Source organism: Procambarus clarkii, chromosome 63 (genome assembly GCF_040958095.1).
Source record: "Procambarus clarkii isolate CNS0578487 chromosome 63, FALCON_Pclarkii_2.0, whole genome shotgun sequence".
NCBI lineage: Eukaryota > Metazoa > Arthropoda > Malacostraca > Decapoda > Cambaridae > Procambarus > Procambarus clarkii.
This window is the reverse complement of record NC_091212.1, coordinates 19470281-19496382: the sequence shown is the minus strand read 5'-3', so window position 1 is coordinate 19496382 and position 26102 is coordinate 19470281. Positions and strand designations below refer to the sequence as shown.

Here is a 26102-nt window from a genome sequence, read left to right as displayed (position 1 = left end):
CTAATGTGCCACAGCCCTTGTGCCAGGTGACAGGTGACTGTGGCAGGTGACTGTGGCACAGTTCTCCACACTGCAAATGTTGCTGGGGACTGTGGCACAGTTCTCCACACTGCTAATGTGGCAGGTGACTGTGGCACAGTTCTCCACACTGCTAATGTTGCTGGTGACTGTGGCACAGTTCTCCACACTGCTAATGTTGCTGGTGACTGTGGCACAGTTCTCCACACTGCTAATGTGGCAGGTGACTGTGGCACAGTTCTCCACACTGCTAATGTTGCAGGTGACTGTGGCACAGTTCTCCACACTGCTAATGTTGCTGGGGACTGTGGCACAGTTCTCCACACTGCTAATGTGGCAGGTGACTGTGGCACAGTTCTCCACACTGCTAATGTTGCAGGTGACTGTGGCACAGTTCTCCACACTGCTAATGTTGCTGGTGACTGTGGCACAGTTCTCCACACTGCTAATGTTGCAGGTGACTGTGGCACAGTTCTCCACACTGCTAATGTTGCTGGTGACTGTGGCACAGTTCTCCACACTGCTAATGTGGCAGGGGACTGTGGCACAGTTCTCCACACTGCTAATGTTGCAGGTGACTGTGGCACAGTTCTCCACACTGCTAATGTGGCAGGGGACTGTGGCACAGTTCTCCACACTGCTAATGTTGCAGGGGACTGTGGCACAGTTCTCCACACTGCTAATGTGGCAGGGGACTGTGGCACAGTTCTCCACACTGCTAATGTGGCAGGGGACTGTGGCACAGTTCTCCACACTGCTAATGTGGCAGGGGACTGTGGCACAGTTCTCCACACTGCTAATGTGGCAGGGGACTGTGGCACAGTTCTCCACACTGCTAACATTTCCTTTCTTCTGGAAACTAAGTCTGGGTGTCCATGAGGAGGGTGTGGAGGTGAGCAACACTGAGCTCTCTCCTCCTGGTGTGTTGCCCGGACGGTGCGGCGGCTCATGATGTGCGGCACTCGCAACATGCTGACGTGGCTCACCCTACTCCACTTCTTGGTCAGTGATGTTGCTGTACTCGTCTGTGGTAGCCTCTGTGGTAGGTTGATGTCTACGTTACTTGTCTGTGGTAGTCTCTGTGGTAGGTTGATGTCTACGTTACTTGTCTGTGGTAGCCTCTGTGGTAGGTTGATGTCTACGTTACTTGTCTGTGGTAGTCTCTGTGGTAGGTTGATGTCTACGTTACTTGTCTGTGGTAGTCTCTGTGGTAGGTTGATGTCTACGTTACTTGTCTGTGGTAGTCTCTGTGGTAGGTTGATGTCTACGTTACTTGTCTGTGGTAGTCTCTGTGGTAGGTTGATGTCTACGTTACTTATCTGTGGTAGTCTCTGTGGTAGGTTGATGTCTTACTTGTCTGTGGTAGTCTCTGTGGTAGGTTGATGTCTTACTTGTCTGTGGTAGTCTCTGTGGTAGGTTGACGTCTTCGTTACTTGTCTGTGGTAGTCTCTGTGGTGGGTTGACGTCTTCGTTACTCGTCTGTGGTAGTCTCTGTGGTGGGTTGATGTCTCTGTGGTGGGTTGACGTCTTCGTTACTCGTCTGTGGTAGTCTCTGTGGTGGGTTGACGTCTTCGTTACTTGTCTGTGGTAGTCTCTGTGGTGGGTTGATGTCTTCGTTACTTTATTACTTGCCATTTTGGCAGCTTCGTCTGCATTGTCATCCTCTGGTATTCCTACATGACTTGGCACCCATGTGATAAGTATTTGACGACCTCGGGGAGTTAGTGTTGCTGTTAATACTATTGTCTTTGTGTGGGGGTTGTGGTGGGTGTGGGGGTTGTGGTGGGTGTTGTGGTGGGTGTTGTGGTGGGTGTTATGGTGGGTGTTTTGGTGGGTGTTGTGGTGGGTGTTGTGGTGGGTGTGGTGGGTGTGGGTGTTGTGGTGGGGGTTGTGGTGGGTGTTGTGGTGGGTGTTGTGGTGGGTGTTGTGGTGGGTGTGGGTGTTGTGGTGGGTGTTGTGGTGGGTGTTGTGGTGGGTGTTGTGGTGGGTGTTGTGGTGGGTGTTGTGGTGGGTGTTGTGGTGGGTGTTGTGGTGGGTGTGGTGGGTGTGGGTGTTGTGGTGGGGGTTGTGGTGGGTGTTGTGGTGGGTGTTGTGGTGGGTGTTGTGGTGGGTGTTGTGGTGGGTGTGGTGGGTGTTGTGGTGGGTGTTGTGGTGCGTGTGGGTGTTGTGGTGGGTGTTGGGGTGGGTGTTGTGGTGCGTGTGGGTGTTGTGGTGGGTGTTGAGGTGGGTGTGGGGGTTGTGGTGGGTGTGGTGGGTGTGTTGGGGTGGGTGTGGGGGTTGTGGTGGGTGTTGTGGTGGGTGTGGGAGTTGTGGTGGGTGTGGGGGTTGTGGTGGGTGTGGGGGTTGTGATGGGTGTGGGTGTTCTGGTGGGTGTGGGTGTTGTGGTGGGTGTGGTGTTGTGGTGGGTGTGGGTGTTGTGGTGGGTGTTGTGGTGGGTGTTGTGGGTGTGGGTGTTGTGGTGGGTGTGGGGGTTGTGGTGGGTGTTGGGTTGTGGTGGGTGTTGTGGTGGGTGTGGGTGTTCTGGTGGGTGTGGGTGTTGTGGTGGGTGTGGTGTTGTGGTGGGTGAAGGGGTTGTGATGGGTGTGGGGGTTGTGGTGGGTGTGGGGGTTGTGGTGGGTGTGGGTGTTGTGGTGGGTGTGGGGGTTGTGGTGGGTGTGGGGGTTGTGGTGGGTGTGGGGGTTGTGGTGGGTGTGGTGTTATGGTGGGTGTGGGGGTTGTGGTGGGTGTGGTGTTGTGGAGGCTGTGGGGGTTGTGATGGGTATGGGGGTTGTGGTGGATGTGGGTGTTGTGGTGGGTGTGGGTGTTCTGGTGGATGTGGGTGTTGTGGTGGGTGCGGTGTTGTGGTGGGTGTGGGGGTTGTGATGGGTGTGGGGGTTGTGGTGGATGTGGGTGTTGTGGTGGGTGTGGGTGTTCTGGTGGATGTGGGTGTTGTGGTGGGTGTGGTGTTGTGGTGGGTGTGGGGGTTGTGATGGGTGTGGGGGTTGTGGTGGGTGTGGGGGTTGTGGTGGGTGTGGGGGTTGTGGTGGGTGTGGTGTTATGGTGGGTGTGGGGGTTGTGGTGGGTGTGGGTGTTGTGGTGGGTGTGGGGGTTGTGGTGGGTGTGGGGGTTGTGGTGGGTGTGGGGGTTGTGGTGGGTGTGGGTGTTGTGGTGGGTGTGGGTGTTGTGGTGGGTGTAGGGGTTGTGATGGGTGTGGGGGTTGTGGTGGGTGTGGGGGTTGTGGTGGGTGTGGGGGTTGTGGTGGGTGTGGGGGTTGTGGTGGGTGTGGGGGTTGTGGTGGGTGTGGGGGTTGTGGTGGGTGTGGGGGTTGTGGTGGGTGTGGGGGTTGTGGTGGGTGTGGGTGTTGTGGTGGGTGTGGGGGTTGTGGTGGGTGTGGGGGTTGTGGTGGGTGTGGTGTTATGGTGGGTGTGGGGGTTGTGGTGGGTGTGGTGTTGTGGTGGCTGTGGGGGTTGTGATGGGTGTGGGTGTTGTGGTAGGTGTGGGGGTTGTGGTGGGTGTGGGTGTTGTGGTGGGTGTGGGTGTTGTGGTGGGTGTGGGGGTTGTGGTGGGTGTGGGTGTTGCTGTGGTGGGTGTGGGTGTTGCTGTGGTGGGTGTGGGTGTTGTGGTGGGTGTGGGGGTTGTGGTGGGTGTGGGGGTTATGGTGAGTGTGGGGGTTGTGGTGGGTGTGGGTGTTGTGGTGGGTGTAGGGGTTGTGGTGGGTGTGGGTGTTGTGGTGGGTGTGGGGGTTGTGGTGGGTGTGGGGGTTGTGATGGGTGTGGGGGTTGTGGTGGGTGTGGGTGTTGTGGTGGGTGTGGGTGTTGTGGTGGGTGTGGGTGTTGTGGTGGGTGTGGGGGTTGTGGTGGGTGTGGGTGTTGTGGTGGGTGTGGGTGTTGTGGTGGGTGTGGGGGTTGTGGTGGGTGTGGGGGTTGTGGTGGGTGTGGGTGTTGTGGTGGGTGTGGGTGTTGTGGTGGGTGTGGGTGTTGTGGTGGGTGTGGGGGTTGTGTTGGGTGTGGGTGTTGTGGTGGGTGTGGGGGTTGTGGTGGGTGTGGGTGTTGTGGTGGGTGTGGGGGTTGTGGTGGGTGTGGGTGTTGTGATGGGTGTGGGTGTTCTGGTGGGTGTGGGTGTTGTGGTGGGTGTGGTGTTGTGGTGGGTGTGGGTGTTGTGGTGGGTGTTGTGGTGGGTGTTGTGGGTGTGGGTGTTGTGGTGGGTGTGGGGGTTGTGGTGGGTGTTGGGTTGTGGTGGGTGTTGTGGTGGGTGTGGGTGTTCTGGTGGGTGTGGGTGTTGTGGTGGGTGTGGTGTTGTGGTGGGTGAAGGGGTTGTGATGGGTGTGGGGGTTGTGGTGGGTGTGGGGGTTGTGGTGGGTGTGGGTGTTGTGGTGGGTGTGGGGGTTGTGGTGGGTGTGGGGGTTGTGGTGGGTGTGGGGGTTGTGGTGGGTGTGGTGTTATGGTGGGTGTGGGGGTTGTGGTGGGTGTGGTGTTGTGGAGACTGTGGGGGTTGTGATGGGTATGGGGGTTGTGGTGGATGTGGGTGTTGTGGTGGGTGTGGGTGTTCTGGTGGATGTGGGTGTTGTGGTGGGTGCGGTGTTGTGGTGGGTGTGGGGGTTGTGATGGGTGTGGGGGTTGTGGTGGATGTGGGTGTTGTGGTGGGTGTGGGTGTTCTGGTGGATGTGGGTGTTGTGGTGGGTGTGGTGTTGTGGTGGGTGTGGGGGTTGTGATGGGTGTGGGGGTTGTGGTGGGTGTGGGGGTTGTGGTGGGTGTGGGGGTTGTGGTGGGTGTGGTGTTATGGTGGGTGTGGGGGTTGTGGTGGGTGTGGGTGTTGTGGTGGGTGTGGGGGTTGTGGTGGGTGTGGGGGTTGTGGTGGGTGTGGGGGTTGTGGTGGGTGTGGGTGTTGTGGTGGGTGTGGGTGTTGTGGTGGGTGTAGGGGTTGTGATGGGTGTGGGGGTTGTGGTGGGTGTGGGGGTTGTGGTGGGTGTGGGGGTTGTGGTGGGTGTGGGGGTTGTGGTGGGTGTGGGGGTTGTGGTGGGTGTGGGGGTTGTGGTGGGTGTGGGGGTTGTGGTGGGTGTGGGGGTTGTGGTGGGTGTGGGTGTTGTGGTGGGTGTGGGGGTTGTGGTGGGTGTGGGGGTTGTGGTGGGTGTGGTGTTATGGTGGGTGTGGGGGTTGTGGTGGGTGTGGTGTTGTGGTGGCTGTGGGGGTTGTGATGGGTGTGGGTGTTGTGGTAGGTGTGGGGGTTGTGGTGGGTGTGGGTGTTGCTGTGGTGGGTGTGGGTGTTGTGGTGGGTGTGGGGGTTGCTGTGGTGGGTGTGGGTGTTGCTGTGGTGGGTGTGGGTGTTGCTGTGGTGGGTGTGGGTGTTGTGGTGGGTGTGGGGGTTGTGGTGGGTGTGGGGGTTATGGTGAGTGTGGGGGTTGTGGTGGGTGTGGGTGTTGTGGTGGGTGTAGGGGTTGTGGTGGGTGTGGGTGTTGTGGTGGGTGTGGGGGTTGTGGTGGGTGTGGGGGTTGTGATGGGTGTGGGGGTTGTGGTGGGTGTGGGTGTTGTGGTGGGTGTGGGTGTTGTGGTGGGTGTGGGTGTTGTGGTGGGTGTGGGGGTTGTGGTGGGTGTGGGTGTTGTGGTGGGTGTGGGTGTTGTGGTGGGTGTGGGGGTTGTGGTGGGTGTGGGGGTTGTGGTGGGTGTGGGTGTTGCTGTGGTGGGTGTGGGTGTTGCTGTGGTGGGTGTGGGTGTTGTGGTGGGTGTGGGGGTTGTGTTGGGTGTGGGTGTTGTGGTGGGTGTGGGGGTTGTGGTGGGTGTGGGTGTTGTGGTGGGTGTGGGGGTTGTGGTGGGTGTGGGGGTTGTGGTGGGTGTGGGTGTTGTGGTGGGTGTGGGTGTTGTGGTGGGTGTGGGGGTTGTGGTGGGTGTGGGGGTTGTGGTGGGTGTGGGGGTTGTGGTGGGTGTGGGTGTTGTGGTGGGTGTGGGGGTTGTGGTGAGTGTGGGGGTTGTGGTGGGTGTGGGGGTTGTGGTGGGTGTGGGTGTTGTGGTGGGTGTGGGGGTTGTGGTGAGTGTGGGGGTTGTGGTGGGTGTGGGGGTTGTGGTGGGTGTGGGGGTTGTGGTGGGTGTGGGGGTTGTGGTGGGTGTGGGGGTTGTGGTGGGTGTGGGTGTTGTGGTGGGTGTGGGTGTTGTGGTGGGTGTGGGGGTTGTGGTGGGTGTGGGGGTTGTGGTGGGTGTGGGGGTTGTGGTGGGTGTGGGTGTTGTGGTGGGTGTGGGTGTTGTGGTGGGTGTAGGGGTTGTGATGGGTGTGGGGGTTGTGGTGGGTGTGGGGGTTGTGGTGGGTGTGGGGGTTGTGGTGGGTGTGGGGGTTGTGGTGGGTGTGGGGGTTGTGGTGGGTGTGGGGGTTGTGGTGGGTGTGGGGGTTGTGGTGGGTGTGGGTGTTGTGGTGGGTGTGGGGGTTGTGGTGGGTGTGGGGGTTGTGGTGGGTGTGGGGGTTGTGGTGGGTGTGGGGGTTGTGGTGGGTGTGGGGGTTGTGGTGGGTGTGGGGGTTGTGGTGGGTGTGGGTGTTGTGGTGGGTGTGGGGGTTGTGGTGGGTGTGGGGGTTGTGGTGGGTGTGGGGGTTGTGGTGGGTGTGGGGGTTGTGGTGGGTGTGGGGGTTGTGGTGGGTGTGGGGGTTGTGGTGGGTGTGGGGGTTGTGGTGGGTGTGGGGGTTGTGGTGGGTGTGGGGGTTGTGGTGGGTGTGGGGGTTGTGGTGGGTGTGGGGGTTGTGGTGGGTGTGGGGGTTGTGGTGGGTGTGGGGGTTGTGGTGGGTGTGGGGGTTGTGGTGGGTGTGGGGGTTGTGGTGGGTGTGGGGGTTGTGGTGGGTGTGGGGGTTGTGGTGGGTGTGGGGGTTGTGGTGGGTGTGGGGGTTGTGGTGGGTGTGGGGGTTGTGGTGGGTGTGGGGGTTGTGGTGGGTGTGGGGGTTGTGGTGGGTGTGGGTGTTGTGGTGGGTGTGGGTGTTGTGGTGGGTGTGGGGGTTGTGGTGGGTGTGGGTGTTGTGGTGGGTGTGGGTGTTGTGGTGGGTGTGGGGGTTGTGGTGGGTGTGGGTGTTGTGGTGGGTGTGGGGGTTGTGGTGGGTGTGGGTGTTGTGGTGGGTGTGGGTGTTGTGGTGGGTGTGGGGGTTGTGGTGGGTGTGGGTGTTGTGGTGGGTGTGGGGGTTGTGGTGGGTGTGGGTGTTGTGGTGGGTGTGGGTGTTGTGGTGGGTGTGGGGGTTGTGGTGGGTGTGGGGGTTGTGGTGGGTGTGGGGGTTGTGGTGGGTGTGGGTGTTGTGGTGGGTGTGGGTGTTGTGGTGGGTGTGGGGGTTGTGGTGGGTGTGGGGGTTGTGGTGGGTGTGGGGGTTGTGGTGGGTGTGGGGGTTGTGGTGGGTGTGGGGGTTGTGGTGGGTGTGGGGGTTGTGGTGGGTGTGGGGGTTGTGGTGGGTGTGGGGGTTGTGGTGGGTGTGGGGGTTGTGGTGGGTGTGGGGGTTGTGGTGGGTGTGGGGGTTGTGGTGGGTGTGGGGGTTGTGGTGGGTGTGGGGGTTGTGGTGGGTGTGGGGGTTGTGGTGGGTGTGGGGGTTGTGGTGGGTGTGGGGGTTGTGGTGGGTGTGGGGGTTGTGGTGAGTGTTATATTATATTTTTTATATTACGTATTATTCTGTAGTTTACTGTTATATTAAATAATCCTTAGAACTGGCGTCGACGGCTTAGTATTTAGTCCAGTTCCTGGTTGGCCAAGCCAGACCCAGGAGCTAGAGTCTCTCTTTATATCACCTCACACGGCCTCTTGTCGTTACATATATTGCTTGTGGCAAAAGGCTTGTAATGGAAATTACTTACGACTCGCCATTTGCAAGTGAAGGTGTATACAACGGAACACTTTCCTTGTCCATATTAATTAGTCCTTCTGAACTACATTTACATATTATCTCTATAAATATTAACTCAGTTTTCCATATGATTTTTTTTTATTTTCATATCAATGGTTTGAATATTATTTTGGTGTCAATCAGTTGGATTTATTTTTGATGTGGGCTCTTATTTATTGGTTTAGTTGTCGTTCCCTTGTAATTTGCATTTTTGTAAACTGTTGATTTAATTTCATATTTCCAATTTGCATATTATTCATCTATTTTTTGGTGATACTAATTAAGGAAGCCTTGGGGGCTGGGGGAGGAGGAGGGGGAGGTGAGGGAGTGGAGGGAAGGAGGGAGAGGTGAGGGAGAGGAGGGAAGGAGGGAGGGAGTGGAGGGAAGGAGGGAGTTTGAGAACATAATGGGAAGGAAGGGGATAGCATTAACAGAATGAAGTGGAATAGAGGTAGGAAAGGGGGGAACAAACAGGAAGAGAGGAAACGGAGAAGGAGTAGTAGGAGAAGGGAATAAGGAGGGGAAAGACCAGGAGGAAAGGAGTATGAGGTGGAGGAGGAAAGCCAAGCAATACGAAGGTTAAGATAAAAGTAAGAGAACCTTCAGTGTCTCCCAGGTCCGGGACTGGTGCAGGGACGTCATCACAACATACAAGATACCAGCATGTGAGTGAGCTTACCAGATACTTGAATTTGGGATTTTGGCTACTGACCACCATCATGTTGAGATGGAACTATTATTATTATTTGTCTCAGTTCTCGGGCAAGTGATGTGATGAAACATAATTACAAAAATATAAAGTTTAAAAATGTAAAAATACAACGTCATATTGCACGTCTCACAGCTTTTGGCTTTCCAAGGAAGTTATTTTCTATTAGAGATCCCAGTGTCAGCCTTAGGTGCGCATCTCAGACTGTTCGCCTTACCTATTGCTGTGGTTCTCCACTTTGCTGCCGCCTCTCCAAACCGAATGTAAGTATATTTACAGCGAAACAGAGGTTGAGAGATACGGTCAGCATGGCCGGCTCTACCAGGGCACATGAGGCTGGCATTCACTGCACATGAGGCTGTGCAGTGAAGTCAATGACATCAGGGTTTCATAAGATATAACCAGATGTCCAGCAGAGAGCCGCGTTTCCTAATTTATCTCAACACTGCTAATCCTGCTTGTCGCACACACGTGTGACATTGCACCCCTGGAGGAACGGTCCAATGTAATAATGTGCAAATAGCTACCATGCAATGTAGCTGGTTGGTGTGTGGTTACACAGACGTTTGAACCTTGACCGATACCTACATGGGCTTCAGTGGTGGACATGCTTGTGGCGGAGAGTCTCACTCTGGAGAGTCTGTCAACATAGTACATACAGAGAACTGGATCATCAGCACCAGTTTGTACTCGTTGTAAATAAGCTTGGTATTTGAGCTAGACAAGTCAGGAGTAGTGCGAAGGCTGCGGGTTCCGGGACCCTGGTAACAACAGCAAACCCTTCATGCGCTATAGTTTAGCTGATGCCTTTATTGTATGTTAATGTATTTATTACCGTATTTGGCACCTCCATATTATTTAAGCTTTTTTTAAGTAAAATTACAAGACATTTACAGTATTGAGATTACAGTTACTGTTCCTCTACAGGTCAGTTTGTGATGGTTGGCCCGGGAATATGACTTCGCTGTTCTGTATTCCTGCGCGTGTTTCACCTTCCACCACCACCACATTACTGCGCGTGTTTCACCTTCCACCACCACCACATTACTGCGCGTGTTTCACCTTCCACCACCAAATTGACACCAATCAGTGTGTCAGCCGACCAGGAAGAGGTACTTGTGTTGCCTTGTAGTGCAGCTGGTGCTGTGTCGAGTATTACCTGTGGTTTACTCTCGTGTTTCCCTGGTCACTAAGTCCAGAAAAGATTCCACTTTAGAGACTTCATTTAGTGACGTAAATGACTCATCTAGTCAGTGTTGTTTGAAGAAATATCTATTTACTGTGAATTAACAGTGAACATTTACTGAATTAATATGCTTATGGGGTGAAGATGTGAGGGGAACAGACCCCGGTGCAGTCTGATATATATATATATATATATATATATATATATATATATATATATATATATATATATATATATATATATATATATATGTATATATATATATATATATATATATATATATATATATATATATATATATATATATATATATATATATATATATATATATATATATATATATATATATATATATATATATATATATATATATATATATATATATATATATTGGGTGCTGCAACAACACAACACGACATTGCTCGCCTCACAGCAGTAGCAGCACCACATGTAGGGGATTTCCTGTTAGCAACCCCAATGTAGGCAACTGGCACGCGTCTCACACCACACGCCCTCCGAATTGCTGTGGCCCTCCGCCTTGCTGCCCCAATCCACACCAGATATAGATGTATTTGCGGCGAGGTGGTGGCTGACAGGTACGGCCACCATGGCCTACTCTGCCAAAGCACAGGGGGATGGCACTCGAGGCACAGTGAAGTTAACGGCATCATCAAGAGGAGCCTCACCACAGCTGGATGCCCAGCTGAAAGAGAGCCCCGTTACCTAACGCCCCGTAACTCTGATGGTCTTATTGGTCGCCCGGATGGTATCACAGTGAACCCCTGGAAGAATGGCAAGCAGTTGGTATGGGACTACACGTGCGTATCAACCCTGGCTAACACCTACATTAACCTCAGTGTTGCACAACCAGGTGGCGCTGCCACCCACAGGGAAGCAGCCAAATCCCGTAAGTATAGAGAACTGGATCACCACTACAATTTTGTCCCCATTGCTTCTGAGACATTCGGCGCCTGGGGTAAAAGTGCTACCATTTTTTTGAAGGAACTGGGTTCTAGGCTCATTGAAACAACAAGGGACCCAAGAGCTGCAAGCTTTCTTTTCCAGTGCCTCAGTGTGGCGATACAGAGGGGAAATGCGCACTGCATCCAGGGTTCCTGCCCGCCATCTGAGGAGCTGGAGGAACTCGACAACCTATGATAACCATCTTTGTAACCCATATGTAACTCCTTTTTTGTAACAAAGTTCAAATAAAGTAAATATATATGTGTACATACAAAAGAATGGGGGTGGTAGGAGAAGAAAATATTAGTGTTCAGTGAGAAGCCACAAGGTCTCCTCTGAATACTTTTATTTTCTTCTCCGAGGCTATGGGTCCCCACATTGGCACCAGAGGTGGTACCCTCACAAACTTTTATATATATATATATATATATATATATATATATATATATATATATATATATATATATATATATATATATATATATATATATATTTATATACATATATATATATACATATATATATATATATATATATATATATATATATATATATATATATATATATATTAATAATAAGTAATAATAATCTTATTATATTAATAATAAGATTAATAATTCTAACACGAATTTTCTCAATATGTCTTATATTTCTGTTCACTGATGATGGTAATTGAAAAATCAATTCTCCAAAATTCATTTTTATTTCTAGTCTGACGCGACACTTGAACGCGTTTCATAATAACTTATTACATTTTCAAAGACTTTAGTTTACACACACACAACTATAACCTGCAAACAGATTTCTTACTATGCCACAATTCAAACGGCTTTTCATCTTTTATACCCGCATTTGGGTGAGGTGATATGTTACAACAGTTTTGGATGAGGTGAAAACAAACTTTCAACACAAGATAGAACACGAAATATTGGGTAACATTGGGTAAAGTTAAAAGGGGGCAAGAATGGAAGTAAATGCAAAGGGCCTATTGAACCATATTTCTTGATGCTTCTATATTGAGTTTTCCATAAACACCGGAGATACGTTATAGCTACTCTATAAGCAACACAAATGCAAATAAGCTTGAATGGTCCCTAAGCATATATATATATATATATATATATATATATATATATATATATATATATATATATATAGATATATATATGTTTACAAAGTTTACCAACTTTGACCTCGTCAAAGTTAGGTAAACTAAATATGCTTAGGGACCTTTGAATGGTCCCTAAGCATATATATATATATATATATATATATATATATATATATATATATATATATATATATATATATATATATATATATATATATATATATATATATATATATATATATATATAGATATAGATATATATATGTTTACAAAGTTTACCAACTTTGACCTCTATGTTAAATCACTAGTGCCCAGAGAGGTGTGAAATTTGGCATACCAGGGCAACGTTTGGTGCGGAGTGCAGCAGTGTAATCAAAAGTGTAGTTTGGGTAGCCATTCAGTTACCAATCCATGCTAATATCACTGCCAACATATCTCAAAATATCTCAATACGCGTCATTTCCAATTTGCTTTTGAATGACACCATTGGATAGAGCAGATTTTTCTGTACAAGAGTAACTTTTATTTAGGTTGGGATCTGAATTCCTAGTTCAGCCACAGGACTCTGAAAATGACATACCTTGGTGCGATATCGAAAAAATCAAGTTATGATCCTCCATGTTATTTGTGCACTGATCATGACTGCTAGCAAATTGATATCCAAACTGATTGGAAAAAATTTAAGCTTCATTGGGCAGAACATTTTTGGGTGGGATTCAAAATTATTATTAAACAATCAATGTTATTTTAGGTTCGTGCTCTATATTTATCTTTGCATCTTTGTAGTGTCGTGTCAGCAGGTCAAACAGTGCTCTTTACTTATTTGTGTATTTACTTGCAATAAATACACAAATAAATAAAAAGCAATATTAATGTATTACAGGTCTCACTTGAAATTACTGTATTCAGTTAGTTAAATAATTTTAATTTAATTCGATTACAGATACGTCATGAATCAGGATTCCATTGGTTTATTGCCATGTGCTATTGCTAGCCATGAGTGTGGCTCTTCTGAATGTCACTTGACAACCTCCACTCCCAACAAAGGCTTGAAGTTTCTAAAACAGTATAGTGCAGAAGATCAAAAACTGATAGCAAAGTGAAGTGAACTGAACTTGGATGAAGAATCTCAAGAATGCCTCCATCATGAAGCTTTGCTGTTGACGAAATTTGATTTTTTGCAAAAAAACTTGCTGCATTCCCTTCAAGAAGACATACCATGTAAAGCGAAAAGATTTGCGACCAATCACAGTAGCTACTGCAGAGGATAATCCTAGGATAAGACTCCACATGAGGCTTGGGAACCTGTCAGACACCCAACTAACAGGCTTGGGAACCTGTCACACACCCAACTAACAGACTTGGGAACCTGTCAGACACCCAACTAACAGGCTTGGGAACCTGTCAGACACCCAACTAACAGGCTTGGGAACCTGTAAGACACCCAACTAACAGGCTTGGGAACCTGTCAGACACCCAACTAACAGGCTTGGGAACCTGTCAGACACCCAACTAACAGGCTTGGGAACCTGTCAGACACCCAACTAACAGGCTTGGGAACCACAACTCGGTTTGTCCGGCACTCCATGGAGAAAACTATCTAGTTTTCTCTTGAAGATGTCCACGGTTGTTCCAGCAATATTTCTTATACTCGCTGGGAGGACGTTGAACAACCGCGGACCTCTGATGTTTATACAGTGTTCTCTGATTGTGCCTATGGCACCTCTGCTCTTCACTGGTTCTATTCTGCATTTTCTTTCATATCGTTCACTCCAGTACGTAGTGTGTAGATTGTGTAGATTTGGGACCTGGCCCTCCGGTATCTTCCAAGTGTATATTATTTGATATCTCTCTCGTCTTCTTTCGAGCGAGTACATTTGGAGAGCTTTGAGACGAGCCCAATAATTTAGGTGCTTTGTCGTGTCTATGTATGCCGTATATGCTCTCTGTATTCCCTCTATTTCAGCAATCTCTCCTGCTCTGAAGGGGGAAGTGAGTACTGATCAGTTCTCAAGACGGGACAGCACAAGTGATTTGATGAGTACAACCATTATGATGGGATCCCTGGATTGGAAAGTTTTCGTAATCCATCCTATCATTTTTCTGGCTGACGCAATATTTGCTTGGTTATGCTCACTAAACATTAGGTCGTCAGACATAATTATTCCCAAATCCTTTACATGTTGCTTTCCTACTATGAGCAAATTTGATTGTGTTTTGTACCCTGTATTATGTTTAAGGTTCTCATTTTCACCGTATCTGAGTACCAGGAAATTGTCGCTGTTAAACATCATGTTATTTTCTGCTGCCCAGTCGAAAACTTTATTAATATCTGCTTGTAGTTTTTCAATGTCTTCAGCAGAGATAATTTTCATACTGATTTTTGTGTCATCTGCAAAGGATGACACGAAGCTGTGACTTGTATTTGAGTCTGTATCTGATATGAGAATAAGGAAAAGCTGTGGTGCAAGGACTGTACCCTGAGGTACAGAGCTTTTAACTGCACTTGGACTTGATTTGATATGGTTGACTGTTACTCTCTGTGTTCTGTTCGACAGAAAACTGAGTTACCAGCGTCTGACATTACCAGTTATTCCCAGTTTATTTACCAGTTATATATATATATATATATATATATATATGTATATATATATATATATATATATATATATATATATATATATATATATATATATATATATATATATATATATATATATATACACACAACAATTCTACAAGGACAAATAACAATCAGAATCACCATTATATAGACTTTATTACAAAAATCTGCACATTATATACAACGATTTGGATAAAACATATAAATATATAATATATATATATATATACACACACTATACATATTACCAATAGAATACACATATAACACAAATTAATAAAATCCTTTCCTTCAAATTTATTTTCATTTTGAAACATTAGAATATGACAATTTGGGTTAAAGCTGCGACATTGACGGAGACGGGGCCCGTCCCACACTCCCCTGGGTCTTGTTCATGACGGGGCCCGTCCCACACACCCCTGGGTCTTGGTCATGACGGGGCCCGTCCCACACACCCCTGGGTCTTGGTCATGACGGGGCCCGTCCCACACACCCCTGGGTCTTGGTCATGACGGGGCCCGTCCCACACACCCCTGGGTCTTGGTCATGACGGGACCCGTCCCACACACCCCTGGGTCTTGGTCATGACGGGGCCCGTCCCACACACCCCTGGGTCTTGGTCATGACGGGGCCCGTCCCACACACCCCTGGGTCTTGGTCATGACGGGACCCGTCCCACACACCCCTGGGTCTTGTTCATGACGGGGCCCGTCCCACACACCCCGGGGTCTTGGTCATGACGGGGCCCGTCCCACACACCCCTGGGTCTTGGTCATGACGGGACCCGTCCCACACACCCCTGGGTCTTGTTCATGACGGGGCCCGTCCCACACACCCCTGGGTCTTGGTCATGACGGGGCCCGTCCCACACACCCCTGGGTCTTGTTCATGACGGGGCCCGTCCCACACACCCCGGGGTCTTGGTCATGACGGGACCCGTCCCACACACCCCTGGGTCTTGGTCATGACGGGGCCCGTCCCACACACCCCTGGGTCTTGTTCATGACGGGACCCGTCCCACACACCCCTGGGTCTTGGTCATGACGGGGCCCGTCCCACACACCCCTGGGTCTTGGTCATGACGGGGCCCGTCCCACACACCCCTGGGTCTTGGTCATGACGGGGCCCGTCCCACACACCCCTGGGTCTTGTTCATGACGGGGCCCGTCCCACACACCCCGGGGTCTTGGTCATGACGGGGCCCGTCCCACACACCCCTGGGTCTTGGTCATGACGGGGCCCGTCCCACACACCCCTGGGTCTTGTTCATGACGGGGCCCGTCCCACACACCCCTGGGTCTTGGTCATGACGGGGCCCGTCCCACACACCCCTGGGTCTTGTTCATGACGGGGCCCGTCCCACACACCCCTGGGTCTTGTTCATGACGGGGCCCGTCCCACACACCCCTGGGTCTTGGTCATGACGGGACCCGTCCCACACACCCCTGGGTCTTGGTCATGACGGGACCCGTCCCACACACTCCTGGGTCTTGGTCACCACGTGTGAAAATGTTACGGGAACTCATGCCTGTTTATCCTTGGGATGGATTTTGTTACTGAAATGTAAACTCTGGACGTGGGAGGAAATGTGTTGTGTTAGGAAGGACTGTATCTTAGCTGTTTATATTATCTGACAGTTTTGGTGAATTTTGGTTAGTTTGTAGATATTTAGATAAGATCTTGTAAAATTTATTTAAATTCTTGGAGAAGTTTGATAACTCTGAGATATAAATGCTACTATAGCCACCTTGTTCATAGATAACATTTCCACAATACATATTTTCCTCTAAAAAATATTCTGACTGAATTGTTGAACATAAAGAAACTTCCGCAGTTACTCATACCTTTTATACCTTCCTTTTATTTTTAAACTCGCAAATTATAAACACGGGAAAATGGGAAGTATAGCGGCGTAAGACCCGGCGAGACTCGGGCAGCCTATACCATACTATGCACAACACATCTTTATACACACTTCACTCTATACAACATTAATGACAATGACTTTCCTATATAGATACAGAAATATGAAAGGTATACATATATATATCCAGAAGAATGACCTAACCTCTTAAAAGAACAATACACTGAGGCGCATACACTTCATGTATTATACAACGATATACAGGATTATACAAAAGAAACGTCTTTTACGGAACGTTGTGGCGTCTCCAGTACACCACTCCCCGTCACCATGTTTATTGGGGCGGAAGATGAAGTGTCTCTACCGCTGTGTACTGTGTTGGCCGCCCCCTACACCACCTATCTTCCACCACACACAGGTCCTCTACCACCACACACAGATCCTCTACCACCACACACAGGTCCTCTACCACCACACACAGGTCCTCTACCACCAAACACACATCCTTTACCACCACACACAGGTCCTCTACCACCACACACAGATCCTCTACCACCACACACAGGTCCTCTACCACCACACACAGGTCCTCTACCACCACACACAGGTCCACTACCACCACACATTGGTCCACTACCACCACACACAGGTCCTCTACCACCACACACAGATCCTCTACCACCACACACAGGTCCTCTACCACCACACACAGGTCCTCTACCACCACACACAGGTCCTCTACCACCACACACAGGTCCTCTACCACCACACACAGGTCCTCTACCACCACACACAAGCCCTGCTAGAGGAGAGGCAGGTCCTGTTACAGCAGGTGCTGGGTCCCGTCACACCGGCTGCAACACCACCACAGCAAGCCCCGTCACAGGTACGAGAGAGGTTGAGAATTATTCTCAGTAGTGGATTATGCAAGTTTTTTGTGTGTGCCTGGGAGGTCGCTACGGGCTGCCGCTACCTGACAACATAGACTGGCTGATCATATTTCTTCTACGTGTCCCCTCTCCTCTTCTAGATGCGACTTTGCTCAGAGCGAGTGTATAGAGAAGATCAGAAAATAGATTAGGGCTATACTGAAGCTATACATATATATATTACTGCTATGTTGGTTGGTGTCGGTGTGGCCGACCCCGCCACCACCTCAGTTCTTCTGGTAGTGGGTGTCTGTCTCACCAGACTGTTGCTGCTGCATTATGTGTCTCTTTACTCCACTTCTTATAGTATTTATGCTTTTATTGCAATTAACTTTAACGGCCGCCGTCTTCGCGAGACTCTTCATATTTCTCTAATATTGTAGTCAACAACGTCTAAGGAAATTAAATAATCATTTCTGGGAGGTTCCTTTCAACCAGTAATTAACGTCCCTTCTACAACAGCTGTTTAAGCTGGCCATTATTTACCACACTTCTAAACAAATATTGTGTCTAAAAAATAAAAAAACCATTGTTGCAAAAATTATAACTTAAATTCCAATACAGAAGAAGTAACACTGATATTTAAGTTCTATTCTCTATAATGATTTGCTCGGCACAGCTCAGAGACGAACTTTTATATCACATTAACTGACCCTATGAGAACGCCAACATTACCATGTTATGTGTGTATGTAGAACATTATGTGACCACTTAAGAATGGCATCTAGAACATTAACCATGTATGAAGAACAATAAGTGACCATGAGAACATGACATATAGAACATTAACCAGGCATGAGGAACGGCTCCCTCCATGACCATGGCATCAAATTAATAATTTTGGTGTGTTTTTACATTTACTTTTTCACATTATTGATGCTTAATGTCTTATTATTTCATGATAGTTATAGATAGTAATGCTGAGGGGAGTAGCATGGTCGGCCGGTGATGGCAGGGTGTAAGGGAGGAGGAGGGTGGTGAGGGAGGAGGGTGGTAAGGGAGGAGGGTGGTAAGGGAGGAGGAGGGTGGTAAGGGAGGGGGGTGGTAAGGGAGGAGGGTGGTGAGGGAGGAGGGTGGTGAGGGAGGAGGGTGGTAAGGGAGGAAAGTGGTAAGGGAGGAGGGTGGTAAGGGAGGAGGAGGGTGGTAAGGGAGGGGGGTGGTAAGGGAGGAGGGTGGTGAGGGAGGAGGGTGGTAAGGGAGGAAAGTGGTAAGGGAGGAGGGTGGTAAGGGAGGAGGGTGGTAAGGGAGGAGGGTGGTAAGGGAGGAGGGTGGTAAGGGAGGAGGGTGGTAAGGGAGGAGGGTGGTAAGGGAGGAGGGTGGTAAGGGAGGAGGGTGGTAAGGGAGGAGGGTGGTGAGGGAGGAGGAGGGTGGTGAGGGAGGAGGAGGGTGGTAAGGGAGGAGGGTGGTAAGGGAGGAGGGTGGTAAGGGAGGAGGAGGGTGGTAAGGGAGGAGGGTGGTAAGGGAGGAGGGTGGTAAGGGAGGAGGGTGGTAAGGGAGGAGGGTGGTAAGGGAGGAGGAGGGTGGTAAGGGAGGAGGAGGGTGGTAAGGGAGGAGGAGGGTGTAAGGGAGGGTGGTGGTAAGGGAGGCAAGGAGCTTCAGTCGTAGCCAATAACTATTTACATTGCTATTAAAGCCAGTGTATGAAGTGGTGAGGAGGGAGAGTGAGCGGAGCTCCCCCGTGGAGTGAGCCTGTGGCACTGAGGTCAACACACCCGTCTACCTTTACCTAGAGGATGGGTCTTAACTCTGGCCTCAGAGTGTCTCTACTGCTGCTTCTCTTTCCTCACCACCACCACTACAAGCCTCCCCACTCTCACCCACCCACAAGCCTCCCCACTCTCACCCGCCCTCCCACAAGCCTCCCCACTCTCACCCGCCCACCCACAAGCCTCCCCACTCTCACCCACCCACCCACAAGCCTCCCCACTCTCACCCACCCACCCACAAGCCTCCCCACTCTCACCCACCCATCCACAAGCCTCCCCATTCTCACCCACCCACCCACAAGCCTCCCCACTCTCACCCACCCAGCCACAAGCCTCCCCACTCTCACCCACCCAGCCACAAGCCTTCCCATTCTCACCCACCCAGCCACAAGCCTCCCCACTCTCACCCGCCCACCCACAAGCCTCCCCACTCTCACCCGCCCACCCACAAGCCTCCCCACTCTCACCCACCCACCCACAAGCCTCCCCATTCTCACCCACCCACCCACAAGCCTCCTCACTCTCACCCACCCAGCCACAAGCCTCCCCACTCTCACCCACTCAGCCACAAGCCTCCCCACTCTCACCCGCCCACCCACAAGCCTCCCCACTCTCACCCACCCACCCACAAGCCTCCCCACTCTCACCCACCCACCCACAAGCCTCCCCACTCTCACCCACCCACCCACAAGCCTCCCCACTCTCACCCACCCACCCACAAGCCTCCCCACTCTCACCCACCCACCCACAAGCCTCCCCACTCTCACCCGCCCACCCACAAGCCTCCCCACTCTCACCCGCCCACCCACAAGCCTCCCCACTCTCACCCACCCATCCACAAGCCTCCCCACTCTCACCCACCCAGCCACAAGCCTCCCCACTCTCACCCACCCAGCCACAAGCCTCCCCACTCTCACCCACCCATCCACAAGCCTCCCCACTCTCACCCACCCAGCCACAAGCCTCCCCACTCTCACCCACCCATCCACAAGCCTCCCCACTCTCACCCACCCACCCACAAGCCTCCCCACTCTCACCAGCCCACCCACAAGCCTCCCCACTCTCACCCACCCATCCACAAGCCTCCCCACTCTCACCCACCCAGCCACAAGCCTCCCCACTCTCACCCACCCATCCACAAGCCTCCCCACTCTCACCCACCCACCCACAAGCCTCCCCACTCTCACCCACCCACCCACAAGCCTCCCCACTCTCACCCACCCAGCCACAAGCCTCCCCACTCTCACCCACCCATCCACAAGCCTCCCCACTCTCACCCACCCACCCACAAGCCTCCCCACTCTCACCAGCCCACCCACAAGCCTCCCCACTCTCACCCACCCACCCACAAGCCTCCCCACTCTCACTCACCCATCCACAAGCCTCCCCACTCTCACCCACCCACCCACAAGCCTCCCCACTCTCACCCACTCAGCCACAAGCCTCCCCACTCTCACCCACCCACCCACAAGCCTCCCCACTCTCACCCACCCACCCACAAGCCTCCCCACTCTCACCCACCCACCCACAAGCCTCCCCACTCTCACCAGCCCACCCACAAGCCTCCCCACTCTCACCAGCCCACCCACAAGCCTCCCCACTCTCACCCGCCCTCCCACAAGCCTCCCCACTCTCACCAGCCCACCCACAAGCCTCCCCACTCTCACCAGCCCACCCACAAGCCTCCCCACTCTCACCCGCCCTCCCACAAGCCTCCCCACTCTCACCAGCCCACCCACAAGCCTCCCCACTCTCACCAGCCCACCCACAAGCCTCCCCACTCTCACCAGCCCACCCACAAGCCTCCCCACTCTCACCAGCCCACCCACAAGCCTCCCCACTCTCACCCACCCACCCACAAGCCTCCCCACTCTCACCAGCCCACCCTCAAGCCTCCCCACTCTCACCCACCCATCCACAAGCCTCCCCACTCTCACCAGCCCACCCACAAGCCTCCCCACTCTCACCCACCCATCCACAAGCCTCCCCACTCTCACCAGCCCACCCACAAGCCTCCCCACTCTCACCCACCCACCCACAAGCCTCCCCACTCTCACCCACCCACCCACAAGCCTCCCCACTCTCACCCACCCACCCACAAGCCTCCCCACTCTCACCAGCCCACCCACAATATCTCCACTCACACATAATCTCCATATTAAATTTACCTTATTTTATAAAATTACTAATAAGAAAATTAGTAATAATTTTCCCTTTGCGAGAAGTGAAACATAATGTTTGTTTATACTGCACCATGATGACTGGTGCAGTATAATGTACGTTACCATGATGACTGGTGCAGTATAATGTATGTTACCATGATGACTGGTGCAGTATAATGTACGTTACCATGATGACTGGTGCAGTATAATGTACGTTACCATGATGACTGGTGCGGTATAATGTATGTTACCATGATGACTGGTGCAGTATAATGTATGTTACCATGATGACTGGTGCAGTATAATGCATCGTACCATGATGACTGGGGAAGTATAATGCCCCAACATTATACCCAAAAAACAAACGGAGGTTTCAACAAACTTGAAACCAATGAACCACTTTTTTTTTTTTACAATGATATGGTATTTTAAGTTATTTCCATTTCAAATTCCCGTGGAGGCAAATACATTCCTTGACATATATTCCCAATATATATCCCACTACATATTTTAGCCACACTCTCAACAACAGTATCCGAGTACATTAATTGTTTAGCTTGGCAAGTGCTTCAGATATTCTATATTGACTACTGGAGTATGGAGCAGACTCTCTAGTGTAAGGCGCACATGTCTAAGTCTTAGCCAACTGTTTGATGACTTTACTATTGCAAATAAATTAGTAATTGGTTGCGGTATTGTATGAAAGATAACAAACTAATTACTTAAGATTTTAAGTGATTTTCTTAAGATTTTAAAAATTGTCGAAATAATGAGACTGTAAACATTTCAAAGACAGACTGAGATACACAGTGGGAGGGAGAGTTGACAGTTGTTGTGGGGGTGGGCGGAGGTATGGTAGGGGGTGGGCAGAGGTATGGTAGGGGGTGGGCGGAGGTATGGTAGGGGGTGGGCGGAGGTATGGTTGGGGGTGGGCGGGCGGTGGTATGGTAGGGAAGGGGCGGAGGTATGGTTGGGGGTGGGCGGGCGGTGGTATGGTAGGGAAGGGGCGGAGGTATGGTTGGGGGTGGGCGGGCGGTGGTATGGTAGGGGGTGGGCGGAGGTATGGTTGGGGGTGGGCGGGCGGAGGTATGGTAGAGGGTGGGCAGAGGTATGGTAGGGGGTGGGCGGGCGGAGGTATGGTAGGGGGTGGGCAGAGGTATGGTAGGGGGTGGGCGGGCGGAGGTATGGTAGGGGGTGGGCAGAGGTATGGTAGGGGGTGGGCGGGCGGAGGTATGGTAGGGGGTGGGCAGAGGTATGGTAGGGGGTGGGCGGGCGGAGGTATGGTAGGGGGTGGGCAGAGGTATGGTAGGGGGTGGGCGGGCGGAGGTATGGTAGGGGGTGGGCAGAGGTATGGTAGGGGGTGGGCGGAGGTATGGTAGGTGGTGGGCGGAGGTATGGTAGGGGGTGGGCGGGCGGAGGTATGGTAGGGGGTGGGCGGAGGTATGGTAGGTGGTGGGCAGAGGTATGGTAGGGGGTGGGCAGAGGTATGGTAGGGGGTGGGCAGAGGTATGGTAGGGGGTGGGCAGAGGTATGGTAGGGGGTGGGCGGAGGTCAGGCACAGACAGGCAGACGGATGAGTCAGCCATCAATACACATATGTTAGCAGTTGTGTATGGGGGCTCGTGGTAGTGTTGTCCCCTGTGGTACAGTGTTGTCCCCTGTGGTACAGTGTTGTCCCCTGTGGTACAGTGTTGTCCCCTGTGGTACAATGTTGTCTCCTGTGGTACAGTGTTGTCCCCTGTGGTACAGTGTTGTCTCCTGTGGTACAGTGTTGTCCCCTGTGGTACAGTGTTGTCCCCTGTGGTACAGTGTTGTCCCCTGTGGTACAGTGTTGTCTCCTGTGGTACAGTGTTGTCCCCTGTGGTACAGTGTTGTCCCCTGTGGTACAGTGTTGTCCCCTGTGGTACAGTGTTGTCTCCTGTGGTACAATGTTGTCCCCTGTGGTACAGTGTTGTCTCCTGTGGTACAGTGTTGTCCCCTGTGGTACAGTGTTGTCTCCTGTGGTACAGTGTTGTCCCCTGTGGTACAGTGTTGTCCCCTGTGGTACAATGTTGTCCCCTGTGGTACAGTGTTGTCCCCTGTGGTACAGTGTTGTCCCCTGTGGTACAGTGTTGTCCCCTGTGGTACAGTGTTGTCCCCTGTGGTACAGTGTTGTCCCCTGTGGTACAGTGTTGTTCCCTGTGGTACAGTGTTGTCCCCTGTGGTACAGTGTGTACTCCACGTGGTTTGGATTGTTTCTCAGTTGTGTAAATAAACTTAGATAAAGGAAATTATACATGTGAACACTCGAGAAATATTCAATGCCAGGGACGAGGGCGAGGACGAGGGCGAGGACCAGGGACGAGGGCGAGGACGAGGGCGAGGACCAGGGACGAGGGCGAGGACGAGGGCGAGGACCAGGGACGAGGGCGAGGACCAGAGACGAGGGCGAGGACCAGGGATGAGGACCAGGGACGAGGACGAGGAATATATCCGAGTGGTAAATGATCGGTGACTGCCGCCGCCTTGCATTATGTCCGGACCAGGAACGCTTGATCTGAGGTTTAGGAAAATTAATTAATCAAATATCCGAAGGTGGAGTTAGTTTGTTGTTGTGCTTGAAGCCTATCAAGTCCAGGAGGGTCACCGGGGCCACCACAAGGGCGCACTGACCAACCACCGAGTGTACTTCACCTCACGAGTACAGTAAACAGTGAGTGTATATGCACTCAGCAGTGGTGCGCCTCACCGTCTTTATAAATGTGTATATATATATATATATATATATATATATATATATATATATATATATATATATATATATATGTATATATATATATATATATATATATATATATATATATATTTATTTATCTACATATATATATATATATATATATATATATATATATATATATATATATATATATATATATATATATATATATATATATATATATATATATATATATATATATATATATATATATAATATCCCTTGTAGACCAAATCACCTTCAAGTCTGAGAGTGAAGAAGAGGGGAGGAGGAGCGTACCGTCACTACCTTACCCTCGATCTTCACCCGACACGATCCCTAGCCTCAAGTGGATTTGAGAACCAGGGTTCTCAAATCAGAACGCGAAGGGCAAAAAAGAGCTGTGCGCCGGCTCCTTGGGAGTGATATTGGCCACCATGGCGAGTGGGCCGGTCGACCATATAGCACTGTGATGGTGGAGCATTCTCATGCCCCCCGCGCCGTCTGCGATGGCCGAGCGGGCTCTGGAGCAATGCATACATATGTGTGATAATGGCGGTGTGCGGGAGGCGGCTCAATCACCTGTGCCAAGCTCTCTGATCTCCGCATCTGTCTCCACCCTCTCCTGCACCTTTCTCATCACTTCTCTATTTCCTCTTCCCAACATTTACCTTCTCTTTATCTATACCTGCAATACACCTGAAGTGGGTTCCCAGAGGTGTGTACCCAATGCCCGATCAGGGACCACGAGTCTCTGCGATATCTTGGTGTAGAAGAGTGTAACACTGTGAGCGGCCGCACGCCACTACTGCCCCAGTGAGTCCGGGGCTTCCTCTTCCTACAACACTTTTGTTCCGGTAATATTTCTTATATTAGTTGTTGGGATATTGAAGAGCCTTGGACCTCTGGTTGTCACAGTGTTCTCTGACTCAGTCTATGACACAGGTGCTCTTCACTCTTCCCATCATAACCTTCCCTCCAGTATGTTGTTATTTTGTCATGCAAATAACTTTATAGTATCTTCATGTAAATATTATGTAATATCTCTCTTGTCACCTATCTAGAGAGTACAGTCTGAAGATCACTGAGACGGTTTCAATAATTTAGGTGTTTTACCTTATCTATGGGTGCCATATATGTTCTCTGTATTCCCTCTATTTTAGCCTTCTCTCTCCTGCTCTGAAAGAGGAAGTGAGTACCGAGCAGTCCCTGTATTTGAAGGTTTTCGTAATCCATCCCATTATTTTTCTGGCTGCTGCTATGTTCACTTGGTTATATCACTAAACGTTAGGTCGTCTGACATCGTAACTCTCATATCATTTAAATATATTTTTTTTCTTCAAATGGGTGATCTAATCCTTGAACTGTATTTCGATTAAGTTCTTCATTTTTACCATACCGCTTAGGAATGGTATAATCACTGAGACGATTATAATCGCCTCAGTGTTAATCAATGTTACATTTTTTTTCAATGTCTTCTACAGAGGCAATTTCCATGATGATTCTTGTATCGTCTGCAAAGGATGACACGAAGCCATGAGTTGTATTTTTGTCTATATCTGACAATAGATTGAGAACAAGTAATGGTGCCAGGATTGTGTACTGGGGTACAAAGTTTTTCACTGTGCTTGGACTCTATTCTGTTAGATTTACTGTTACTCTTTTCATCCTGTTTAACAGGAAATTAAATATCATTTGCCTTACTTTATCTGCTCTTCTTTTGAACCTCATTTTATGGGTTATTATTCCATGATCACATTTATCAAATGTCTTTGCAAAGTTTGTGTATAATTGTACATTTTGTTTTCCTTCTAATGCTTCCATGATTTTGTCATAGTGGTTTAGTAACTACGGACAGATGAGATCTTCACGTTTTCAATGTATGATGACCAGGGTTTTGAAGGTCATTGTTCTTCATAAAACTAGCGATATGGTTTCTAATCACGTCTTCAAGTACTTTAATTATGTGTGGTGTTAATATGAGCGGTCTATAATGTTTAGATAAAACTTTGCTGCCTACTTTATGGAGTGGAGCTGTTGGTGTGGTGCTTCTGGTATCTGGCCAGTATCTTCATTATAATGTGTGCTCTACTTCTTTCCTTCTCTATTTCAATCATTTTCCCTCCGTCTTTCCATTCCTTGTCTCAGTCCATCAATCCTTTTCCTGTACCGCACATTTCTCTCACTCTCTTTTTCTTCTTCACATTTCTCTCACCGTCGCTGCCTCCTGTATATCCAGTGGCAGGTGTACCTTGCTTCTCCAGGTTTATTCACAAAGAGGA

The 26102-nt window shown here is 50.3% G+C and overlaps 1 protein-coding gene across 1 annotated transcript; it reads right to left on the bottom strand.

Annotated features, from left to right (window-relative positions):
• LOC138354539 (uncharacterized) lies at nucleotides 1-24429 on the bottom strand. Its single transcript, XM_069308901.1, has 3 exons — nucleotides 24403-24429; nucleotides 23363-23622; nucleotides 1-883 (listed from the first exon to the last, which is right to left on the bottom strand). Exons 1-3 carry the CDS (start codon nucleotides 24427-24429, stop codon nucleotides 1-3), a joined length of 1170 nt encoding a protein of 389 aa, XP_069165002.1.
• Between the last annotated feature and the right edge of the window lie 1673 nt (nucleotides 24430-26102).

Excerpts from the sequence above, each read along its gene's own strand:
- LOC138354539 (XM_069308901.1), bottom strand. The coding sequence starts at position 24,429 with ATGCGGAGATCAGAGAGCTTGGCACAG. Across the intron at positions 23,623-24,402 it reads GATCAGAGAGCTTGGCACAG|ATCAAGCGTTCCTGGTCCGG; the intron begins GTGATTGAGCCG and ends CCTAAACCTCAG. Across the intron at positions 884-23,362 it reads TATTTCTCGAGTGTTCACAT|ACTTAGTTTCCAGAAGAAAG; the intron begins GTATAATTTCCT and ends ATGGACACCCAG.